The 25934-nt window shown below is 44.4% G+C and overlaps 1 protein-coding gene across 1 annotated transcript in view; it reads left to right on the top strand.

Annotated features, from left to right (window-relative positions):
* The window catches only part of TCERG1L (transcription elongation regulator 1 like), a 97939-nt gene that overhangs the window by 57247 nt on the left and 14758 nt on the right, over positions 1-25934 (top strand). The window contains exons 5-9 of the mRNA XM_052799782.1: positions 1423-1548; positions 10089-10183; positions 11798-11886; positions 15868-16022; positions 21740-21809. Of these exons, the coding sequence (XP_052655742.1) occupies positions 1423-1548; positions 10089-10183; positions 11798-11886; positions 15868-16022; positions 21740-21809 (535 nt within the window). The remainder of the gene's footprint in view (positions 1-1422; positions 1549-10088; positions 10184-11797; positions 11887-15867; positions 16023-21739; positions 21810-25934) is intronic.

The following is a 25934-nucleotide window of genomic DNA, read 5'->3' as shown; positions in this document are numbered from 1 at the left end:
CATACAGGTAATTCAGATTATATTCGATAGAACGTACGTCTTGTCTAACAGCAAAATGCATGCTTCATTAGCATAATTAGCATCATCACTATTATTGTTGCTAAAATACTCCCCTTTTGAATGTGCCATGCCTTTTCAAGTGCCTGTAGCCGGGGTGCTTCGTACAGCTCTGGCTGCAGAACGGGACGGTCCCTCTGCCCCGGCTGGGACGGCTGTGCTGATCCACATCTCAAAGCAATGAGAAAATACCCTCTTAGGTTATCGCTAGCCCAGACAATACCCAAGAGTCCAGTTTTGAGGAAGAAAAAGTGTCCTTTTTAATGATAAAATGTTGTTATAGTCGCATTCAGAAAAGCCACCAGCGTGCCTATGTTGGTGAGAGTTACGTTTAATAATCTGCTTTGGCACCTGGAATTGGAGAAACAAAAATCAGTGATGAGGTTTATAGCGTGCGAGTGAGTTTTTGTAAGAGTGAAGGTTTCAGAAATGACCCATATTACTGCGAAATGCAGAGAACTTGTGATGAGGAGTGTTTGACGGCACAAGAATAGTTAGTGAAATGAAAGGGCAGTAAATTCTGCAGCTTGGGTCGTGCTTGGGACATACGATGTTATTCCCAGAGCCTGCCTTAAACTAGGGATATGTCCCTACTGCCAGGTTAGTTTTGAAATGGTGGCTTCTAAACAGGCTATGGAGACTGCTGATGGGACACCTGAATTTACACTGAAATGAGATGATGTGGTATGGGTCTTCCAGTTTCTGAAAAAAGGTTTCGTGTCTAAATGTACAGTTAATGGGAAACTGATGCTCAAAGTTTGACCTCAAATTCAGCAATAGCCATGAATTCTCAAGGATTAGGTAGCCTCGTTTAATTAGTATAGTTTTAGCAGCAGACCTGGATTACTGCTTTATCATGAATAACGTATATGGGCAATTTAGTCATTTTCTGTTTTGCAAATTGTCTGAGCAGACTGTGATTCCCTTGGATAAAGCTTCTGTTTTAAGTTACTGGCTGTTTCCCATGGACAGAGTGGGAGACAAAGAGTTTGTGATGAATAGCAGTAGAAACTGGAGGTGTGTTATTTAGTCTTAAATAAGAAAACTGATCTTGCTGTAATCTGTTCTGAAAGCATTAATATATCCTTGCAAATTCTTATTTTGAGGGCCACAGTTTTATTAATTTAAAATTTCCGCTGATGCTTATTTGCTGAGAATCGGTGGACGTCATGGCCAGACTAGACCGGTAATTCAGCTAAACACAAAACCTATTGTTTTAACCATGCAAATGGGTATAGGGAGAAATGATTAGTAGGAGGTTAAAAGAGCGTTCTGCGAAATACAGCTGGAAAAAAGGTGAGTTTTTTAAAGGCATTTTTGTTTACTGGGAAAAAAAAAAAAGGTTTCCTTATGGTTTGAATGCAGGTTCTGCCTCCAGAATGGATGCTCATGTGGGTCCTTTGATGCCGACGCAAGTCACCCGGGTAACTGCTGTGTCTGCACCGGCGGTGACCTTCATGGCAACCAATTTGATGGATCAGACATTATCAGGTATGTTTATGTTTCTGTATACTGATTATATTACTGAAGTATATGTTGTATATTTGTGTACTTCCAACCAAACCGTGCTTTTTCCATACTGCATAGAAACTGGGGACCCTTAAAAAATCAGCTCAAACTTGATGACATTTGCTTTAGCTAATTATGACCGTATTCAGAGTGTTTCGGATCCTGTTTACTCAGTCTGGCAATTGGCAGTAGCTTTGCATTTGACGATACAAAAGGCGAGTTTCTGAAACGTCCTTGGGCTTTTCATTTCCCATGCCAGTGGTATTCACGAGCATTACAGTGATAATGTGGTTATCTTTTGGATAGTTGCTCCATGAAGCCTCGTTGGCTGAAGCCTCCGAGGATGCTTTGTGCTGTACTGTGTGATAAAACTGGTTTGTTCACCGTCATGTAAATGTCTGTGTATCGTTGTGAGAGAAGGGGCGATGCTCTTTCGCAAAGGCTGGAGGAAGTCTCGCGGCTTTGTTCAGGTTCACATATAGGCGTCGGAAATCGCAACCAAAAAGCGATCAGATTTTGTTCGGAAATTGGGAACATCTTTCCTAACGACGTGAAATCCCTCGTGCAGTGCTGTCGTTGGGAAGTCAGGAGCTCTGGTAGTGGAGGTGAGATGCTGCGGTGGGGCTGGGCAGGTTGGTCCTCTGCCAGCCAGCCCTCGCCGGCGGTGCGGCACCGGGGGTCCTGAACGCGCCTTCCCAGCCGCGTGCCAGGGAAAGACCCGGCGTTTATCAGGGATTACTAGGTATCAGTCCAGGCATAATTTATCTGACCCTTCACACCCAGGGATTTGCACGGTCGCGGAGGTGTTGAGGAGTTAGAAATGAATGTATTGTACTGTGTGCGTTCACGTACAGGTTTTGGTATAGAAGGTTTCACTTGTCCGGCTAAGCCGTTTCCTTCGTGGGTACCTCAGGATCACCGGCTGTACTCACAGCTAAGATAAAATTTTTGTAAAATACTTTGTGGTCAGGTGTGCTAGGCAAATCCATAAGTGGAGCTGGAGGCTCCCTTTGAAGCAGGTCTGCCTGCTACTGTACCCACCTTGAATAAGATCCTCTGACTGAATTTATGTTGCTGAGTATTCTAGCTCTGTCTGGAAATTGCTGAATATTTTATGTCGCAGACACATTAAAACTGAAGGAAAGTTCATACACATCTCTTTTGACATACTTCAGTTTAAAGTTTCTTGGCTGGTTTGGTTTGCTTTTGGTAAACACCTACTTCTTTTATCATCTATACAGTTAGTGTGCTTGAAGACCTGCATACTCGTCCTTAAAGTCACCAAGAATTGTATTGACTTGCTTCCTTGTCAGAAGCAAGTGAGACAGAGGAAATATTAAAACTGTTCAAAGAATGCAGGACAGAAAGATGAAGATTTGTGCAAGGGTCATGCTGATCTGCAGCTTGTTGCTTGTTGAAAGCTGAAATCATGGTTTCTAATACATTTCATATCAAAGGTATTTCATAATCTTCTTATTGGAAGACTTGAAAACACAAACACTCCTGATTTTATCCATCATGCTGAGTAAGGATTTAACTGTATAAAGCCTTTTGATGACTAGATGACTTGTGATGACAAGCCAGCGTGACATTTGGTCAATAGGTTGCCTAAATCAAGTGGCTATACTGTTGGGAGGCCATCGCTTTGGAAGAGCAATCATTTCATTTTTATATGTATACAAGTAACGTGAATACAGTAAACATTATATTTTTGTTTCCAGCTTTCTGTTAAAAATGAAAAATACCTTCTTCTTCCTCCTTTTGTCACCTTTGATTTGCTGCCAGTTACATTTAAGAGAAAAATGGTAATTCACTCCAGTAGAGTATGGATTTTTCTTTAACGTCTTTGAGGAGATCACGCTCTTTCCTATAGGTTGCTACAAACTGTCGTTATCTCCAGTGGAAAAACAATCGAAGTAGGAATCATAATTAAGAGCAAATGACAGTAATAAAGGTGTTTTCACACATCAGCCTCAAAGTGCTACAGAAAATCAAATGTGTGCTTTAGGAAGCTGTTAGGAGATGCTAACATGTACGTGTAGTACGTGGAGTGCTTGAACATATTTATTCAGGCCTGTGCCACCATGTTTTACTGCTGGTACATACAGTGGCAGTATTAAGCCAAGATACAGACTTTATATGGCATTACAGGCATGCTTTCGTTTTGCAATATAGATAAGCCTTTCTCTGATTTGGTTTCTAAAGAGAAAATTGGGTGTTCAGTGAGGCTTGGCACGGCTGGATTTTGCTCGTGACAACACAAAATCCATCTTTCTCTGAAGACAAAATTAATAAAATTTTCTGTATTTCTGGAGCAGAAGGAGTAATTTTTGCAACAGTACTGGCTCCTAGTAAGCATTTGTTTTTGTATTGGAAGCTGGAAAAGTCCAGTCTCGAGTACACATCCAACTTTTCTGTGTTACAGTAGGTACAAGAGAGGTGGAGCTGTAGCTACCACCCTCACAGAGCTCTGCATCATTTCATAGATATGCAGAGCTCAAACCGTTAAGTGCCTTGAAGATCAGGGCTGAGATCTTGAACTTGATATTTAAAAGGAATCACATGTAAAGAGCAGAGGAAGGAAGGTCGGCAAGAGTCAGTGAAGGTCTTTGACTCAGAGCCCAGCTTAGCCTGGGCCAGCCTTACAGAGGTGCAGAAACAGCTGGAGAGAGAAGCTGAGAAATGGTACAGTGGCTTAAACGAGGGGAGAAATGCAAAACCAGGTAGAAATACCCTGCTGATGAGTGTGCAGCTGCCTCGTGCCCGGGGAGGGAGGAGGCGAATGAACGGGGACCCTGTGCTGTGCCCGGTTGGTGGGAGCCGATGCTGCTCTGTGGGCAGCGATGCTCGTAGTGATGCTCGTAGTGATGCTCCTGCCTGTGCAGCCATATGGGAAGCGAATGCACGGAGCCAGTCTGGGAGGTGGGGACGGTACGCTGCCCACCCTGCATGGTGTCTGAGGGAATGTGCTGGTACGGGTTTTTCAGCTTTTCCTTCTTTAACAAAAAAACCTATATTCAGGTTAGTGGCAGATAGCACCTATTGGGCAGTGTTGGCTGTGTGCCTCAAAAGTCCAACAACAAAATGAGTTTGTCTTTGAACTCTGCATCAGGCATATAGCCCACGTTATGGTGCAGTAGTCAAAGAATTTGTCCTTGTTGTTCTACGGTTGCTGTTACAAATCTCCACAAAAATAAAGGGGTGAGTGGGAAGAGATTGCTGCAGAAGGAAAAAAGCACTGCTCAAGAGACTCATTCTAAGAGGAGAGACAGGGCGTTTAGCAGGGCACTGCGAAACTGGTCAAAGACAAAAATAGACACTAATTAAAGGGTGAAATACAGTGTGCAGGCAGGAGCAGGATCTGTTTCCCTGAAACAGTGATGATGGGCCGAAGGTGGGATCCCCGCCTGGGGGAGCAGGGCATGGACCGTAGCTGGCACTGAAATCCCATGCTTGGCTCAACCAGGAACCAACAGAGGAGGGCTTGTGAATCAGTCAGATATGGGTTTTAGGCTAATCCCAAAATACAAAAGCAATAAGGTTGTGGGGAGAGACAGAACTGACCTGCAGAGATACTGGTGGGATAATAAAGAACTGAGTGTTTGGATGTGTGCACCTGAAGTAAATTCAATTCTCAGAAACATTTAGAATCAAAATTTTAAACTTCTTTTGAGATTAATAGAGGTTTGGCCTCTAAATACATTTGCAAAACAAATTTTTGTTGTCTCTTGTCCATAGCTTCTTGTGGTATGAATCAATCTTCCTCTTCTCTCTTGCACTCCCTCTCTAATTCTGCTTTTAATAAGATGTTTATGATCATACACCTTACATCCTCTGTGATATACCCAAGATAGTTTTGGTACTTCACCTTTACTTTTCATACTGTGAATTATTCATGTCTCTCTACCTGCCGTGGAGCCTCAGAGAAGTCTCTTTAATCAGATATCTTTATCCTCCCGTCTCTGGCGCATCCTTCGGCAGCATTACAGCAAGTGCGGGAACACATCATTAGTAATTACGCAGCTAAGTTTAGGGGCGAAAAAAGGTGTGTGATTATGTCAGAAATATGTCGCGGTAGCTTAATTGTCAGGCTGCAGTTTATTTCATGCACTTAAGTTAAAAAGGGGGGGAAAAAAGGGGTTAATTAATGAGAAAAGAGTAAACCTGAGCAAAGACGTGCACCGGTTGCCAGTGGAGGGTAAACACGCGCCTTGCTGGCCGTCCTTTCCCGCGTGTGCAGAGGAGAGGGAATCTGTAATGATGTGGGAAGCCCTAAGAGGGCTCTGCTTGATACCCCCCGGGGAAAGCAGAGCGGGTCTGCGGGTCAGCGGCAGGGGCTCCCCGCAGCCCTCCTCCCGCCTCCGCCGCCTCGCTTTTCGGGAGCTCGGCATCCCTCCTTAGCGCAGCGAGCCCGAGCCCGGGGAGCGCTCCCTGCCCCGAGGTCAGCCGGCGGCTCCCGAGCTCGACGGGGGAAACGCGAGCTTGAATTATTTTTCTCTTGACATTATACTTGGGGAAAAAAGGTCACAATGTTCAACGATAAGCTATAAAAATAAATGACTCCTGACGTGCACAGTGACTTTCAGGACTTTCTTTTGTTATTTTATTTTAATTTTTTTTATTTCCATCTTAATTTATACGTGCTGACTGTCCAAAATTTCATGGAAGTATTTTTCACATGTGAATGCCTAATGAACTGCGTGCTGCAGAAGTTCACCTACGTGTGCTGCACCGGTGATGCTGTATTTCAAGCAAAAGCTACAGCACCCAAGTCCCTCTCTGGGGCTTCCCCTTTCCTGTTCGGATGCTGTGAAGGAGCTTTTCAAAGGAGGAAAAAAAGAGAGGTTGCCTCGGGCATTGGCAGTGTCTCCGTGCCAAAGACGTGTAAGGTTCAAAAAGGAGTTAGAATGGCTGCCCCTGCACGAGAGCCTCCCCGCACCGGTACGTCCGTGCTCCGTACTTCAAGCCAATCTTCAGTTATTAAAGGGCAGGGTAAGAGCAGCCACGACAAAAGCAATTACGCCGTGTGTCATAGATTCCTTCACAGCAAACCCAAGCTCCCGGAACTGCACAAGTGTGGTTTAGGCTCTCTCTCCTATTTCATTTCTTCAGCATCAGCTGTGGGAAACTCCTCTGCCAAATTTCACTTGTGCAACAGTTCGTTTAAATCTGCCAATTGACATTTATGTGTTTGTATTAATGTTTGTAATGATTAATTAGAAGTTGACATCAGCTAGGTAAATGTGTTTTCTTGTTCCTCATGCATGTGTGCGTGTGCATATACATGAATGAAGGATCTTAGCTACTTCTTAAACCAACGTGATAATGAAGACTATAAAAGAATCCGAATTCTAATAATAATAAAAAGCTTTTTTTCTAGGATTAGAGAAACAGATAAAAAGAGAGAGAAGCAGAGCTGGAAGAGGGGTTGATGTGATTTCCCTATTAAAAGGAAAGATAAATTCCAGGTCCATTAAGCATCGTTTCCCAAGCATGCTGCTCCATGTTTGAGTGACAGAATCCGAACAGCAATTTGTTTGTGGCTGTTTCATCAGCAGCTAATTGGCCTTCCAGAGTTGTTGCCTTGGGGATTATTTCATGGCAAGAGCAGAAGAGTGGAGAGCTGGAAATGCCAAGACGTACCGTGCCACTCAGCAGCGTTGCCCTTGAAGGCCCCCAGCGCATGGTTGGCCGCCGTGCCCGGAGCCCAGCACCAGCTGTGTGCCTGCAGAATGTGGCCAGCGCCAGCTGTGCGCCTGCAAAAGCCATCCCAAACCTGGGCTGTTCCGGCTGCGCTTCAAGTTGCCGCCAAATCAATGCCTTGCATGGGAACGTTTGCTGCAGAGGGGGATGTCTCAAGGTTCCTTTCATCCTCTACAAACATATTTCCAGAAGGCACGCTAATATTGTGGCTTAAAAATTCCTCGTCAGGAAGGAGGCAGGCTGTACAGGCACGTTGCGCCTGCCGTGCCACGCAGGGCAGCGCCCGCGGGCTAGCTCGTCGCACGCCATGGGAGCAGAGAACAAGGCACCAAGGATATCCCAGGGGAACGGCAGTGGGAGCGTGGGAGTGATGGGAAAACGCAAGGCGAGGTAGTGAAATACCTCTGTGAAACAGTTAAGAAACTGCACGTTGTCTTTCCTCTGCCATGTTTTAGAGCTGGAGGATATGCTAGCAGAGTTTAATTAAAGCGAGGCGCCCTAATTGTGCCTCCGGATCTCGGAGAGCGGTGGGTCCTCGGTCCTCAGGTGTCCTGCGGCTGTGTTTGCTTTCCTCGCACGGGGCTTTCCTCCACCGTTTGCCAGCGCCAGCAGCCGCCTCTTGCCTCTCCAGGCGCCCGTGCATGGCACGGCACGGCACGGCACGGCACTGCTGCTCACGGGGCCGGTCCCAGCCGGGTCCCCGCGTTGTCCCTCCGGGGTCCCCGGCCCTTCTTGAGCACTCTGCCGGGATTTCCTTCCCCTTTCTGGAAGCCCAGCAGGAGATGGCCGAGGTGGGTGCTCGCAGGCAGGCTGAAGCCAGGTGTGACTTTACGGCGTTCGAAGACCACGGTGCCCGGTAATGCTTTGGTTCCTGATTACCAGATGTCTCGTGAAGAAAGACAAGTTTAGAGACCCTTTTGATATGTATTAGCTGCTCCCTACTCCTAGCTCCTTTAATATGGAAATTAATTGATATGGTTTGTAAATCTTCTTTTTCACTACCCATAAAAATTGAGTAAGTCAATTCTTAGAAAAATGACATATATTTAAATTTTTATTATTGTGATATATTCCACAGTGCAGTAGTGTCAAATGGCTGAGGCTCCAGCCTTTCCCTCGGTGTAATTCCTGTTACATGTGTGCCTATTCTGTAGTCTGAGTAATTTTAAAATTGATTGGATAGTATTTTGACATGTGAATCTGCTATATAATATGCAGTCCTAGAAAAGCAGTGCTTGCAAATAGTTCCTGGAAGCTACTATACCAAAGTTTTAGTCTGTTCGGCAGACAGAAAGTGCTCCGTAACTCTTGAGGTGTATAGGGGGTAAGGTATGTCATGGCTTGCCCTCGTTATGGCACTCTTAATACTGGTAGTACCAGCCCATATTTGCAGTGGATGCTTGCACTTGAGCTCTTCAAGGAGCCCGTGCCAGCCGAGCGCGGTGGCTGGGTGTAGGACGGGTGACTCCCGGGAACGCCGTGGGCGCAGAGCCGTGCACGCAGGCGTGCTGGCGGGGATGGATCCCTGCGGTCCCTGGTCCCGAGCAGGCTGAGCCTCCTTTGGCCATTTTACTGCTGTCTTCAGGCACGTATGGATGGGAATGCTCAATTACGATTCTGTATTGCTCATGGAGTTTTTAGCATGAACGAGTTGAAACATCGTCGTTATTTGTTGTTTAACTCTGCCTGAAATTTTGCAGGCTTTAAGGTAGAAATCCAAGTGCTGTGGCACGGGGCCGCGATCGGGGTTTGTAGACTTTCGTTCTAGGAGGAACGCACCAGGTCACGTAGCCTGGGCGGCCGCCTGTCACCGGCCGGCCGCGCTCCCCGCCGGAGCCACTGCTGTCACTTGCTGTCACGAGCAAAGGCGACGGCTCTAGCTGGGAAGAACAAGTGGGAAGGTGCTAGGAACGCTTTCCCTGGGACTGCTTAACTTACAAAGGATATATATATATATATCTTGTCCTCCCTGCCACAGGCGGGACGGGCCAGGGGACTAGAGAGTACCTTTGCTCAACTCCCCAACTATGTGTTTTAAGAGGACAAGAAGACCAAAAAAAAAACCCTAGTAAAAAATATAATGTCTGTCTGAATATTTCTCACTGTGAAAACTACTTTTTTTCTGATTGTTGAGTTTGTGTCCTGTACCTGCTGCCTTTTCGCCTTTCCTTACTGTCCCTTATGGCCTCTGTTTTTGAGACGTACGCATTTTGTAGCCCGTGGAAACACTTGAGTGTTTAGCATTTCAGGATGGAGACAGCTGCTTGTAAAGGAGAGGAACGTGTTCATACAACTGCTACCAGCGGAAACGCAATTAAATGCTCATCGGCGGTTCCTGTGGAGGTTAACCCAGAGCACACCAGTATCTCCTGGCTGGGAGGACGGGGGGCTGGCCGGCCCTGAGCCCCTCGGGGGGAGGTTGCTGCTCCGAGGGGCGGCCGTGCCCCCCAGGAGTAGAGGATGTGCCCATGGAAAAATGTTTGGGGTTTAAAAAAAGCAGGACTAAAATCTCAGTGCAGTAAAAGCCTCACTCTAAAGTGTATCGAGTTGGACTCGATGATCTGAAAGGTCTTTTCCAACCTAAATCATGATTCTATGATTCTATATGAATGTGTCCCATTAAAATACAGCATGATATTTAGAAAGGTGATACAGTCCTCGCCACACACGTATGTGTGTAAATAAAGGACTGAACGAGGAGGAAGAGGTGAAGAGAGGAGACTTGGAGCCACAGGGAGTGGTTTGTTTTTTCTTTGCCCGTTTTGGCTTGTTGGGAATGTATTTGTCGCACATTAAAAAGAAATCATTTCCCCTCACAGATAATGGCAAAGAATCGAGTAGATCCTCCTGCCCACCGACCTTGATTTTACACACGGAGAGGAAGAGTACGCCCGTGGAGAGCGATGGAGATAAGGTCTGCAATGGCATTTCTTCTTTTATAAACCTCTTTAGACTATTGAACTGCATAAATCGGAGTTGGGATAAAGGACTGTCCTCTGGCTGGAGCTGTGCTGGTGATACAGGATTGTTTCCTACAGTCGATTTTCAAGAGCTATCTATTTAATTTATCTTGGTGCTTTATAGGAGCTCTGTCACTGTAGTGTCAGGGTATCAGAGGAGGGATGCTCGCATGCTGGAGGAGAAGTGAGTCGAGGGGGGGGGGTCGTGAGAGTGCAAACGTGGAGGTGTGACACAGCCCAGGACAAAATTCGTATACTGAGAAGTTGAAGTGCAGAAACAGAGTATTTGTGATTTTCTTGTCTCACTGTGGTGACAGGGACCTGTGGGGCTGAGTCAGCCCCAGCGCAGAGCAGGGTCAGCTCGCTGGACCTCATGCCACTTATCGCAACATCAGCCCCAGGTGCAAGGAGGAATTTTTTCATGACCCTCACCTTTTTGGTGTTACTAATTTAACTGTGCTGGGTGCTTCAGTAGCACTCCTTTACAGATAATTGCAGGTCCTTGAATAAAACTGACTGGTGAACATAAATGGATAGCAAATACTGTGGGCAGCTTACGGATGGGTAACACTATATGTGTGTAACTTCATCAGCTTTTTATAAAAAAGCCTACATTATTTTATAAAGGAAAATGACCTAAATCATACTCCCAGCTTCTACAAAATAAATGGAAATATTTGCTTTCTGCACAGCTCATGCAGACATCCTGAAAACGGCTAAAGCTAAAAGAGGGAAACCTTTATCTGAGTGTGGGGCTGTGGAAGAGCATCGCAGGCTTGGAAAGCAGCAGTGCGGAGAAGCCACCTTGGAACAGGCGTGGTCTGTTCCCCCGTGCTTCTGCTCTATGCACCCACGCTTTTTGCAGCAGGAGTTCCGTCCTGCAGGAGGAGGACCTGTGGACTTGAGCTTCTGTCGAGTTTATTTTCACCTGGCACATTCCTATCGCGCTGCCATCTTTAGGCTCTGTGCAAGCAAACCTTCCCTGCCTACCAGGCGCTGCAGGCGTTCCCCACGTTTGCAGCTGCGTTGATACTCGGGCACATTGCTTAGGGCGTTAAGTTGTAAAATACTTTCAAGATGAAGACCTCCGGACATACGCTTTATTATTTTTTAATTAAGTACCTGCTTCTCGTGTTTTGATACCACATTGAGCTATCCCACCGCTCCCCTGCGTGCGCGGCTGCCTTGGGCGCAGACGTGGGAGCACCCGCCTGCTTCACCCTGCCCCTCGTTAGCGCGGGCATCACTCCCTGCCCATCATTTCTGACGAGGAGGCTCTCCTCGTCGTCGCAATACACGGAGTTATGCCCGCTGTCCCAAGGGAGCTATTGGCACGGACAAAAAGCACGTCTGCTGGTTTTTCATTTGTATTGCTGTAAGCGGAGCGACATTTTTATTATTTGCTGTTTATCTGGGCTATTCTCAAGGTAGCTGGTTGTTCATAAAGCCGCTCGCGGAATAATGGCAACAAGGGTGATCCGCTTCAAGTTAAAGGCAGTGATTTGTATAACAATAACCGTCTTCTGCATCGGCTTTATTTGTTGACTAATCTCTATCTGTCTTTCAAGGATCATTCTTTTAAACTAGTAAATGAGGATGACAGCACATCAAATGGCAACAAGCCTGTGGCATCCACTCCAGTGCCAGGATCACCATGGTAAGCAAATGCAATCAGACCTGCTAGAAGCCATTCATCAGTGCCGTTTCCCTTGCCAAACGTGCATTAGCGGTCTGGTACGTGAGGAAAATATGCTACTCTGGGTGTTAAGCAGCAATGCTGGGCTCCTGTTGCAGCTTCTGCTGGAGCTTTTCCTCATTAACCCTGTACTTAAGGAAAATGCGGGTAGGCTGCAAACACGGTGTGAGCCAGCTCCTGGGATCTGCGAGGTGAGGGCGGTGTGCTGCGGAGCTCCGGCTCAGCCAGGGGCCAGGTCTGGCAGAAGGCAACCGATGGTTTCTCTGGTTTTGTGGGCATGTGTGGCCACTCGCCTGCTGTGAGCAGGGCTGTGTTCGGTCGTGCTCCGTGGGCTCTGTCTTACATGCGTTGAGGATCCAGCTTGGATGGATCAAGGGGAAATACAGCATCTGCAAGAAATGTTCTTGCTTTTTACGGTCAGATCCTTTTTCTCTCCCAGTTATTTCAGTGACAGTGGGTGACTCGCAAGAATGGGGTTGATTTCAGGCTGTGTCAGTGAAAATAGGCTGTGTCTCATGATCGAGGTTTCCTGACCACGTTCCCATTCAGGGAACTACATGTTGGGAAACTAAAGCTCCTGTGTCATTTTTAAATGGATAAAAACTTTCTTCACTTTCTGTCCTGAACGGTTGACTAGAAGGATTTTTGACCTCCTTTACCCATATAATAATTAGTTTATACTTAGTGGATGACATCTATGGGATCATTGGCAAAGGCACTCCACGCCCAGATATCAGCCGTTATTTGTTATTATCATACTGTGTCATTTGGCAAACCGGTGCTGTAAGCACAGTACGATGTCCTACTTAATCTCAACATCATAAATACGTGATTTACATCCTTTCTCTTCTTGACAGTTGCTACTCTATGGTGTCGTGCAGAGGAACCATTTGAGTCCAGCAGTGTCATAAGCGGGTTACGGTTTCACCAGTTCTTACAGAAAAGAGCCACAGCCAGGGGCACCCACAGCAGGATCTCGCGGCAGCCCCTCTTCTCCAGCAGTGTCCGCTGAGCACTGAGTGGGCATTCCCCACCTCCACCAAAGTGCTCCGCGCTCAGATCCAAACTTGTGGTATTTTAATCTCTAACGAGAAACCTTCCTTACCTTTCTGGGTTGCCAGAGGACTATTTAGTGACCCAGTGAGCACTCTGGGGGTGAGAAGAGGCATCCAAATCTGGTCCTTGGGACCAGAGGGAGGGGGCATAGTCCTCACGCTGACAGTTGTCCCATGTTCTGAGGTGACAACGTCTCATTGGCTGTCCCATGGCTCCCGGTGGAACATGGAGCATGCCTGTAGGGTGCTTCAAGCACAACCTACAGATTTTTCTGATAGCTTGAAACTAGATATGCAACACAAATTCAACAAATTCTGAAGTTACTTCAACCGCTCCCCACCCGTTGGTTGGCTTCCTGCTTCTGCAGGACCCATGGTTGATGTGACATCACCAAGCACCTGTCAGAAGCAGCTAGACCAGAATTTTTAATGGCAGAAAAATTTTCAGGAATGTTACCAAACCTTATCTACCTTATGAAATAAAAAAACCAAACCACCTAATATCATCATCTTGTGCCCTTACTCATTCTTAAATTACAATTTTCTAAAGGGAAACATGAACAAAGCAATATCTGCATTTCCAGTTTCTGCTCTGCGACTGAAACAAAATACCATGTGTCCCCTGTGGATAATTGAAACCATTATTATACCAAAGAGGAACAGGTGACATGTTACATGGGGAAAGGGACATTAATTTTAAATTAAATGTCAAATTATATTAGTCATGGAAAAGTGAAGAGGTGTCACAAGGGACCCCAGAGTTTCTAACCTGGGGTGATGGCATGCGAGACCTGGTGATACTCCATGATTAATGAACACCATCAACATCTCTGTGCGTGGCCAGGGGAGCGGTGACCACAGCAGTGTACCAGCAGAGACAAAACACAGGTCTCCAAACCCCCTGGTTGTAAACCTCTGTCAAGTAACAGCTTTGACAGTCCTGCGTGCATGTGGTAGCATCGCAGGTCCCAAACAAGATGCTGGTTTCAAGTTCACCATCATTTGCAACTAATTCCCCAAGCGGTTCAAATCCTGCAGCGTGCGTACTTGCCAATGAAAGAAATTACAGCCAGGGGCATTTCAAAACAGGCATTTGCTCCTGGGCAGGATTGGGCCTGTGTCCTAACTGTACTTCTGATATTTATAAAAGGATAACAAAAACCCAATTTAATTAATCAGCTACGTCAGTCCTCTTCACCTAAATGCCAAGATTTTGTCCCTTCCTTCTGGGACGACTGTGGTATTTATGGGAGTGTGGAGCCTTGGTTTGAACGTGTTCTTGTAGAAGTCCCTCTGGGTGTGTTCTGCAGAAGAGGCTCAGCGCTGGTGGGTCAGTGTTTCTGGGGGAGCAGAGGTTCCCACAGCTCCGAGGTACAAAGTAAGAAGTAGTAATTAGACCTAATCATTACGTAACAGAGGATTAGAGCGTCTGTCTTGTGAGGCTCTTTTGTGATCCAAAACGTGTGTGTATTAAATAAACAGAAAGTTATTAAAATACTAGTCATGTCCGAGTCGTTGAGTTCAGGATGCCAGAACTCCCGTGGGGTGTAAGTGTGACTGAAGTCAACGGCTGCGTTTGTACAACCAATGTTGTGCTCCTGTTCATCGGGAGAACATTGAACTCTACTGGACATAATTACTGTGATGTTCGGGCTCAGTAACACACTTACACCGAGCTGCTCCCGGCCGGCACCCCGCAGCCCTGCGGCTCCTCCACGGTTTCTTACAGAGGTTATGTATTTTTCATTACGTGTTTGGGCAAGATCAATGGTGATGTCTTACCAGTGGTACACAGAGTATGTTGGATTATCTTATTACAGTACTCTGCAGTGATGGAGCATTTTTCATATTTGCAGTCCTTTACCCAGACCAGACTTTTTTTTAAACCAGTTTTATTCCTTGCTTTTAATAACAGTTAGGCAGCAGAGCCTCTAATGATAAGATCTGTTCCTTCCAGTTATTTATTCTTCAGAGGGACCAACATTTTCCCATTATAAGTGTATGTGTGTGTGAGGAAGTCAGTGTGTATATGTTGTTTGTTAGTTTTCATTACGATTCAGAAAGCGCGGGCTTGAGATTGATATTGTTTGTTTATTACATACAGCGGTAGTGAAGTGAAACTTGAGGGTTTTTAATGTCTATTAAGGATGGCGCGATACTTATTTTCGTATTATTTTAGCTGATTTCAAATGTATGTCAGGACAAAAAGTTGAACTGCTGTTACGCATATTTTACCTGACCAAGTCAAGAAAACTGTGGTTTGTACAGCAGCGACTTGGTCACATTTTTCAAATTCGAACCAGAGCCCATAAAGCTCAACCTAAACCTTTGCGGCAGACTTCTGCGGTGGCTGGTTGTATCTGTCCAGCGCAGAGCGTGGCGGGAGCCGGCGGGGATGCCGTGGGGATGCCGTGGGGATGCCGTGGTTACAGGTCCTCCCACCAACACAGCCTTATATATAAGGCTCCGACGGCCGCCCACCAGCAGCCGGCACAGCCCCGGCCCGTGGGCATCGAGGCCGTGGCCGGCCAGCCCAGCTCGCTGCTCTCGGCCACGGCTTTAGGACGTGAAATGTATTTCCCCGTGGCTTCTCTCGCTGGGAGTGCCACGACGTTCCTCCTCGCCTGGTTCTTTTTTCCTTCCTCTATATTTCACCTACTGCTTTTTGGGGGTGGTTAGACCGTTTCTATGATGTTTTATTGATACGGAGAGCGTTTCCGTACCCGAGGTGACCGGCGCGGGCTGGCAGGGCCGGAGGCAGGCTGTCGCTCTGAGAGGAGTCGCACCCACGCGCTGCGAACAGAGATGCAATAAGCCAGCTGCGGGTTAATTTCTCGGTCGTGGGTGTATCTGACATTATCTAAGCATAGTTTATCACTTGGAATAGGTGTGTAGTCTGGACTGGAGATGACCGGGTCTTCTTCTTCAACCCTACAATGCAGCTGTCAGTCTGGGAGAAGCCGGTGGACCTGAAGCACCGCGGCGACATAAACCGGATCATCGAGGATCCTCCTCACAAGCGCAAGCTGGAAGCTGCAGCAAGTAACTAAAGCCCTGTGATTATTTGCCTCTATTTAAACTTGAATATCGAATGAAACTTGGTTACTAAATACGTTCAGTGGAAGTTTGATAACCATAATTAGAGTGGCTTTCCTTTTGAGATTTCATATAAAGTATTGCGTTAAAATTGATGTTTATTGCAAAATCCGTATTTTCACCGAAATGCTGAGCTGGGGAATAGAGTGTTCTCGTTATTGGCAATGAAGAAACAGGTGGCTTCTTATACTGGACGAATCTTTGATGTATAAAATACATCTCAGAAGACGCTGTCTTCATGTTTTATTACACCTATTTCCAAGATGTACATTAGGAATGCATTACCAATGCATTATTCAGCTGTTACACAAAAGCAGATAGTCCGTTGCTAATGATTATCCAACCAAGTTGTAGAGGGGAGAAAAAATCCCAGTAGTAAATCTCAGAGCGCTAAAAGGTTTGGTGGAAATGTGGGTGCTTCCATCCAAACATGACTCTGCCAGTCACCTTCTAAACGCTGCGGATTCCTGAAGGGGAGAGTCCTGGCTAAAGAAAACCATGCTGATCTGCAGTAATACATGTTAAGTGGTTCAAAATACAGCTTAAAAGACACCCCTTGGCTTGTGAGTGACCCAAGGGGTTTGCTCTCTGCCCCTCCCCGAGACGGCTGGTTCGCAGAGGCAGTTTTCCCAGCCTGACTTTCCCACCCCATGCTCCTCGCCATGCCATCTTTTTTTCTGCTGTCCGTACCTCAGTTGTTCAGTCCAGATGTTGTCCGTGCTGGTCACCGGTCCAGGAGCAGCCCAGCAGGTCAGCCTGTGCTTGCTGGTGCAGTAGCGGCTCCATAGTTTGTTCCACCACATTTCTCTCCAAAGATGATGTTTCATCAGTTTTTTGTGGACTCCCCGTTACCGGGAGCTCCTCCGTGCCGTGTCAGTGCTCCTTTTATTTCCTCATGCTTTACGCTGGCTTTCACGTGGGAGCGGTGTCAGTAAGACCCGCCGTTACTGGGAGGATATCTAGATGCATGGCAATCATGTGAAATGCTTCTTGTCTGGGTTAGCTGCTTGTAATTCTTGGATATTCTGCTTTACAGCAGTTTCAGTGGAGAGCCTCCTTCAGCTGATGCTTGTTCTTTAGTGGGGAGGTCTAGAAAAATGGAGGGGGGAAAAAATGAGACTTCTGTCATTCTTTTAAAGTGTAGTATTTTATAACTAAAAGTAAGGCAGCACTGCCAGTCTCGTGAAATGACCTGCCTTTTACACTCAGGCCATCGGGGGCTGTAATGTACGCTTTGATCCACGGGCACAGCTCCCAATTAACTACTGCAAAATGGGCTGTGAGTGTGCATTTGTGGACTTGAAACACTGTGTCTGCAGGTAGATAAAAGTGAGTGGTAATCAGGATTTATGTTATCAGTATTAGCAGAAGTTTACTGAAAAAAAGCTACAAAGAATGGCTTTCTATTAGTGTAGTCCTTATATAATGTCATTGGATTTTTCAATATAAATTTCAATTGTCAGATGCTCGTATATGTATCATTTTTGTATATGGCTTGAATAACTTTAGCTGTATATCTAATAATTCCAAAGCGTATCTGCTGAAGTTCATTCTTCAGGAGAAAAATATAGCATATGTTTTTTATTACAGGTTATATTGAAAGATCAATTAATTACTGACAAGGGGGAATGATGGCCAAAGACAGAACTGAGAGTCATTGTTCGCGGTCTATAATTAATTAACAAGAAGAGTCTAAAGTCATTGTTGATATGTGCCACTTCAAAAATCTAGTTTTTGCTGTGTGTTCCATCCTTTTTATTTATTATCTATATGTACCACCAAGATTTGATTCATGCACCGGTTTCTTTATGACCATGGTTTTCATTGTTGCTAATAGCCGTAATCTTCCTTGATATAACTGGGACTTGCGGTTGCTCAATATTTGAGACAGTGAGGTTATAATTAGTATATATTAGCTGCTGAGGTGAAAGGAATTATTTGTTACCATTTCTCTTAGCTTGTAATCTCGAGTAAATAAATAACACAAATGAGCTGTGTGTTTGCAGCAATGGTTGCCAAATTTATTTAGCTTAGTTGCTGCTGCCGAGTTTTAATTAGAATTTTTAAATCAAAGGCACGAAAAAAGTTGGCAAGGGTAGTTATTCATGGGGTGCTATAGGTTATCTGCGCATCACTCCGCCGAAAGGTCAAGTGCATTTATAATTTGGGTGTAAACGAAAAACTACTCATTTATCAATTACTCCGCCTCCACGAAGTATCGGTTCTTTGGGAGATTTCTGAAGGCGTCGTGGCTCTTTACCAGCGGGTTCCCATCAGGCCGCCCCGCGCCTCCGGAGCAGCCGGCCGGGACCACCCCAGCCCCTGCGACGGGGACGTCGCCTGGGTGGAGGGACGCGCCGCCGGCCAGGCGCGGGTCAGGACAGAGACGGCCTTTCCAGGCTCTCACAGCTTCGTCTCCCACGTTCCCGAGTCAGCGCTGTCTGACGGCAGAGCGCAGCATCGTCTGGTGGCAGCTCTCTTTTCTCGTCCGCGACTGCCGTTGCTCCTCTGTCTCAGTACGGGCACAGACTGAGCATAAAACCCCTATTTGCCCTCAAAGATTCCTTGAAATGTTTCTGTCTCATTGCAGTGGAGAAAAACATTTTTATCTATTCCTATTCCTCCACCTGCTCAAATGGTTGGTCTGAATGGTTAGGCTGAGGAAGTACTTTTTCAGCTAATTAGAAGAAAACTGACATTCTGACTGCAGAAGATGGCATGTTGATTCATAGGTGGTATGATCCCTATTCAGAACCGGTTATGATATGGTTTACTCTGTCCCCACAAATATTTTGGACCCTTTAGCATTCAGACAGTAATACGAAGCACGGTCCCTAGAAGTAGCCTGGGTAAGCTCCTAGGCTTACCTGCGATACGTGGGTGCCGGGCCTCTTTATAAAATTGCAAATCAGATTTTTGCGTGTGGCCAATGGATTGACAACGCCTTAACTCACCTGGTAAATGCCGGTGTTTCCTCTTTGTTCTGGAAGATGAACCGGAATTCATGACATGGCTGGGGTTGGCTGAATGATTTAATTAATCAGCACTAAGCTTGATAGACCGTCAGATTGGGGCAGTGCTCCGCTTCACGATTTCATGGAAAGATTACTGTCAAGTAATATTCTTCCTCAAAGCTTTAAATCAATTATTAGATTTTGTGCTCGGCTGCCTCTCTTCCCTTTCAAAGTCAGTTTATAATCTTACCAGAGGTCCAGCGGTGCGATGTGATTCAGTAGATTCCTGAGTGAGGGTGTAGATACCATTTGTCATGTTTTACTGAGTTTTCCATTGCACTGAAATTTTAAGTGATGATGCTGACTCTAACCTTGTCCCACTTATCCAGGACAGTATACCCACAGCAGTCACTCATGCAGGCAAAGCGAGAAGGATTTTGCGTCCCTCCCTCAGGGAGGCTGTCATTGCTCTCTGGGAGAACCCGGGGGCTGTCAGGAACCAGCCGATGGAAGTGAACTCTGAAATCGGGGTGTGTTGTATCGGAGTTCGTTTATCTGAAGGCTATCCGGTAGCTAAGATTTGGTTTTATAAATGCCCGGTCCACCTATTTTTCACAGCAAAATTTAAAAATTATGTATCCTTTTCAGAAATCTGTGAAAGATCTTGTCGTAAGATGACTTCAGATTTGAGTTCACCTTCAAGTAGCTGGAGAACTTCACAAAATCGTTTGCCATCACCAGTGAGTTTGCTCTTGGCCTGTGGAAATGTCGAACAGGGCAGGCTCACCGCGTGGGCCAGACTTTGCACCGCTTGCTTTACTAAAAGAACATCCCGTCAGGATTCGGAATGTCCGAGCGTGGCACGACGGACGTCCTTTAGCCGGCTCTGGAAGGGCTGTCTATGGCGTGGCAGACGCAGGAGGTGTCCCGCGGGCACGGCTTTTCCTTTAATAGCCGTGAGGTTTGGTAGGAACAGGGTTGTGATCTCCCAGTCACCTTTAACTTCAGCTCTCTTGGAAAGCACCATCAAGTACTCTTGTCATTTCATAGTATTACTTTCAGAATTCATTAAAGTTGAGATCACCGCTACCTCCGCCAGTTGTTCAACTCCTGACTAATAGCTTTGTAATATCTCTGTTGAATTACATTCCACCATCTGAGTTTACAGGTTGTTTTTTTCTATTTCTTTGTATTTTTAATTGGGTGTCCCAAAGAAGAATTTACCAAGAAGGGGTAATACTTCCAGTGATTTTATGTTTATTTAAAACATTTTTAAATTCATTTATGTATTCATAATGCTCGTGTATTGTCAGGAATGTTGAGATCAAACGCTCCTTACTTTGGAATGCCATTCATTTCTCCTCATTATCATTTTAAGTTATAGTTAGTAATGCATCCATTTGCACCTGCTGTGTATTTCCTCCTCGTGTGGTCTCTGTTCCTGGTCTTCCCACGCTGCAACTTTACAACTACTGTCGTTTTTTTATTGTTCCTTTTGCAGAGATTTAGTGTATGCTGTGGTCAAGCACTTAATATAAATAAAAGGTAACATCTGCTGAAAGCACGATAATAAACAGGTAATTTCCCTAAACCAGGGAAACCAAATGAGCTAAGAACAAGATTCTTAAAATAAAACTAGAAATAAATGGCCAAATTTCTGTTAGCTTCAATGATACAGATGATTGGACCCATCATCTAGCAGATGTCTTGGAGTTTCATCTGATTTCAGTGAGATCAGATCTCACCATATCAAGTTATTCAAGCCTTTTGTCTCCATAACCTAAGTTCAATTTTATATTTATTTTTAATTTATTTTTTCGTAGTTTTCTAAATAGCAAGACATGTCTTCATTACCACTCTAATACAAAAAGGCTGGGTTTTGGTGTTTCTGATATTCCCAAGCTAATCACATACAGTTTGATTTTTATATTTCTCAATTAATTCATGGTGAACTACTGAAGAGTCCCCAACACAAACCAAGCACTGGATGGACATGACTTCTGGTGCTCTGTCCATTTGAATGTTGATGAAAACTGCAGTTTGTATAGGTGAAAAAAAGGTTTCCAGAAATAAATACCTGTTCCACATGCTTAACATTCGTTATGACTGACAGTGCAACCTCAGAGTCCTTCAAGGATGAGTGTCCAGGCCAAACCAGGAGTGTAACGTTGCCTCGGGGTTATTCTGCAACATCAGGAGTGTGGAGGTTGTTGGTATCTCCATAGCCTTGCTATACTGGTGGTTGAATTTCTGGAAAAGCAGCATTATATTTGCTTATATAAGAAAGAGAAATGGGCTAAGGAGGGAAGTTCTGGTGTGTGTTAGCACTATTGAATCCTTCAGGTTGCCAAGACTGAAATAATTTTGCAGAAATGTCTTTGTAGTTGCACTTTTAAGGGAAGGGAGGAGGGAGTATCAGGTGAAACAATAACAAGATTTTTAAAAAATCATGTCACAAATGAACAGTGAGTAATTTTTCAGAATTAAAATGGTCATTTTTATTGCTATCACTTTCATTTGGATGAAGGCATTTCTGAGGATCTATCTGATGAACTACATGTTATTATTAAAACACTTTGTGGAGAGCAAAAAATAGTAAATAAGTAAATACCTGAGCAGCGGCCAAAGACAAGAAATAAAAGGTTAATTTGAGGAATTTGTATTCCCATTTATCTAGTTCAAATCTAATAACTATTTATTTCTTTTTAGCAGACAAATGTGTTAGTTCTTGTCCAGGGGATGAAAATGATGATCTTAGCATCAAAACTAAGAGAAATAAGTAAGTTCTAAAGTTTACTTCTCTATATGTAATGTTGGGAAGCTAACGTCTGGTACAAATAAGTGCAAAGAGAAATACAATTCTTTTCTTCTGTGTGGATAACTACACCAATAAATTATGAGAGTCATTCTTAAAGTATCCAATCTTCATCGAACTCCATGATTCTCTGTAATCTCTCTTTCCCATGAGCATCATCCATTTTTGTCTGAGTAACTCTTACTTACTTTGAAATGGTTAAAAAAAGACTGTAAGGATATGTGGTTATTTCAAAGACATTGGATAAAAGCTTTATCTTCATTGAAGTGAAGCAGATTTTTTTTCACTGGTGTCAGGGTTTCCAGGCTACTGGCTCAGAAATATCCAGAGGTATTTCTGTTATTGTGCTTTTATTTGACCTTTATTACCATGTGTGTTTCAAATTCTCATGAAGTAACAGGCAAAAAATCCATGTGCCAAGTGAGCAACTCCCTCACCCGTTGCCAAAACAGCAAGAAAATGAAGTAAACACTTCTGTTTTAAGGAGTACCTCAGAGACATTTCATTCTATTTAACCACTGGCCAGTAACTGCATATAGCATTAGCTCTCCGTGCAGGCTGGCTGTGATTTAAGACACTGGTTTGGACCATTAAAAAAATAAATCTGTAAAATAAATCTGCATAGTGTGTTATATTTTTGAGGGCATTGTGATGAGTAAGTACAGCAAATTTCTGTATTTTCCAAGTGAATATATTGAAGATAATTCTATTCTTTCTTACATTGCCATTCTTATCCTGTAAGTGGGTGGTTCTTTTGACCTTATTAAGACTTTCTGTGGATTTGTATTATTATGATGGAAGAATCAGATACTTCTGAGCTGAATACTCAGACTATTTAAGCATTTAATGCTTGGTATAAAAGAGTATATTTATACTTTATACATACTAAATATGTACTTTTACTAGTTACATAGTATTCATAAACAATATAAAAGTTTATATTTAGTATAAAATACTTAAGAATACTTTTATTGACGTCAGTGGGTCTGACAATAATGGGCCAGTATTATGACCTGTGTCTAGAAGTGGATATTTTCCATGTGCTATTAAGGTGATTCCCTTTAGTGATTGGTTGAGAAAATGTGAAAACATCTTTCCATTGATGTACATAAATGGAATTCTAAAATTCTAAAGCTTGTTCATAAACTCCAGAAAAATGCACTTATTCAATGATTACTTTGTCAAAGGAGGCGTGGGCTTACTGTGCTGTGTGTCAGAAGGTCAGGCAGTGCCTCTTTCACTGTCTACTTGAGAATAAGGAATATTGTCTCATCTTCACTGGAGTTCCATGACTTATTCACTCTTGAAAGACTAACTTTGGGTTTTTTAGTCTCTTATTTTCTTTACACTCAAAAGGACATTGTCAAAATTGTTAAGACACAAATAGGGACCATCTTTTTATATATTTGCAGAATTTACCTTTTATTATTTTTATTTACTTGCAGAAAAACATTTTGATATAATTTTATTTTTCCCCAAAGCAAATTTGTTCAGTTCAGCTGGGCAATCTCAGCCCGTTGCAGAGCTGCTGCATGACTCTCCTGCCTTAACGCATTGTAGCATCTTTCTTGTGGTATATATTTAGACAAAAGTAGTTACGTATATAGATGTATAAGCATAAATCATGCAGCCATCCAGCTAAAAGTGCAGGCATGTCCGAAATCCCGCAGTGTGGTAGCAAGCACCTCCGATTGCCAGCCATGCCTGCTGCGGCACGGGTAGCAAGACAGCGCTGGCTGCGGTGTCCGCCGGCGCTGCGAAGGCATCTCTCACGGAAAAGAGCGGTCGTGGCATGGGAAGGCATCCTTTGGGTCTTGAAAAGGTCATTTGAGTCACAGGCAACACAGACTGCTCTCGGCTGTGACTGTATGCCACAAAAGTCAAATAGCACGTGATAGTGAATGTATATCACCTGCTGTTTTATGTCCTCAGGTGTCTTTATATTGTGATCCATATTTGTATGGACTAACAAATAATACAGTTTTTATCGTACTTGAGATTTCCAGCAAGATATTCATTGAGAGGATATTAAAAGCTCTGAGAACCCTATCTTAAGTTCTAACTTTAACTTCTAAAATAAGTCTTTAAATGAGGAGGAACCAATTCTCATTTGCTGTATTTGGGCAATTAGTCCTATGAAAGTCAAGGGCAACATTCACATCAGAAACGAGTGAGATTTGGCTTGACAACATAGTGTTTTCTCAGACTTCGTTGTGGTGATCCCAATTCCCCAGAAGTTTGACCTGTCACCAAAAAGTCATAAAGTGTTTATTTTTCTGTCAGCAGAACATGCATCCCCAAACTACTGGATGATTTCTACAGCTGTTTTGAATTTTAAATTCTCTTTTATAATGTGAAGATTTCCTGACATTTTGCTTTGTACCCTGAAGCAATGGCAGAATATAGAGGTTCATAGATGGACCTTTAAAATACTGACCTTTTAGTGAAGAAATGCAGTCTAAGTGCTTGTTTAAATGTATTAATAATAAACTATAGCTAACAGTTCATGACATAAAAAAGTAAAATATTGCAGGATTTTCATTTCAAACTAGAATTTAGTTATCCTCAGGCTGAAAATCAGGTATAAACTCTTTTGCTATATTAAGATAGTTTTCATTAATGTGATTGAGACATCCCACTGGAGATTGTGTGGTACCATCCCAGCTGGGTATCCACTGCAGCAGGCAACCTCCCGTCTCCGCAGCTGAGACCTAGTAATGGGTGTTTGCACAGCAGTTGAAATCGCTGCTGCCATCAGTGTTTGGAACTGATATTATTGTTTCTAAGCGCTGGGGGTCTCAGTTGGCTCCATCTGTGTGTGTCTGAATTAGCCAACAGCAGAACTGATTTGAAAACTGTGGCCTGTAATTCCTCATAAGAAAAGCAGCCAAGTTACTCGGTGCCATAAACAGCAAAAGGGGAATTCTCCAGACGTAGAGTCTACTAAAATGCTGGTCAAGCTCCGAGTTTTGGATAAGGGGATACACATCACCAGCTTTTCATCTTCCAAATAGCACGTACAAGGTCCAAATCTGACTCTGTTTCCTCTGCATTGTTTTACTTGGGCATGGACAAAGTGCTGCTCGCTCTGGGCTGAATCCAGAGGTGAAAAAGATTTGTCTTTACAGAAAACTAAACAAATTTTCATTTGGGCGCTGGACGGACAGAAAAACTATTTATATTGCTGTCATACCCACATTAATAATTGCATATGAAGGCAGTGAATGTTTTCCTACATTTAGCAGAGAGTGCTGTTGGGAGATAGGGAGCACTACCAGCCCGCCGTACCGTGATGCTCTGGGCTTCTGTCCCCTGCAGGTGCCCGGGCTGCGGGGCTGGACGGCAGGCACCCTTGGCTCAGCACCAGGCAGGGCTCGGCGTGCGCAGAGACCCGCTGCAAGCGAAGGGCAGGTTGTAGCTGGACGGGCTGCACAGCCCTGCACCTGACGTCTGCAGCGGAACAGGGAACCGAACCCCGTTTTTACCTCCACACAGCCATTATCCGCTTATTTTTGTAGTACCAACATTTTTTTTCTTGGTTAAGTCTAACTAAAAAAGAAGGTCTTACATGCTTTCAGGGTTTGTCTTTAAATATGCCGTATTCCCTATTCTCCTTAATTTAACTGAAGTTACTTAGTAAATCATATTGATCCCTCGACCTACAGTAAATCATCTGCTATACAGAAAGCGCTGTGCTAATGATAAGATCTAATTGCATCAAAGCTCCAGCACAATTCTTTATAGTTCAGCTAGAGGGTCCTCACACCGAGGTTCACATGGGATCACCAACCAGTTCACGTTGGTAAGAATGGGTCTGCTATTTTGCGTCTCCTACTGTTTGCTGCGGTGACAGAGCTAGCAGAGGACCTGACCCAAGGCCGGCTGCAGAAGACAGCAGGGCTCCCTTCTGTCTCTCGTGGAGGTTTGCCCAACCTCTGTCCAGTGCTTCCAGCCAGAACCTGCGTCTGCAGGTTTAGGAGCTCTGGGCTCCCCAAGCTGCTGTTGCACGTTTATTTACATTTGGTTGGGGTATAATGAAACTGCTTAAAAATACTGAAGTCAAATTCTTACTCAGGCAATGCTCTGATT

Source organism: Harpia harpyja, chromosome 10, assembly GCF_026419915.1.
Source record: "Harpia harpyja isolate bHarHar1 chromosome 10, bHarHar1 primary haplotype, whole genome shotgun sequence".
In the NCBI taxonomy this organism is placed as follows: Eukaryota; Metazoa; Chordata; class Aves; order Accipitriformes; family Accipitridae; genus Harpia; species Harpia harpyja.
This window is presented reverse-complemented; position numbering and strand designations above follow the sequence as displayed.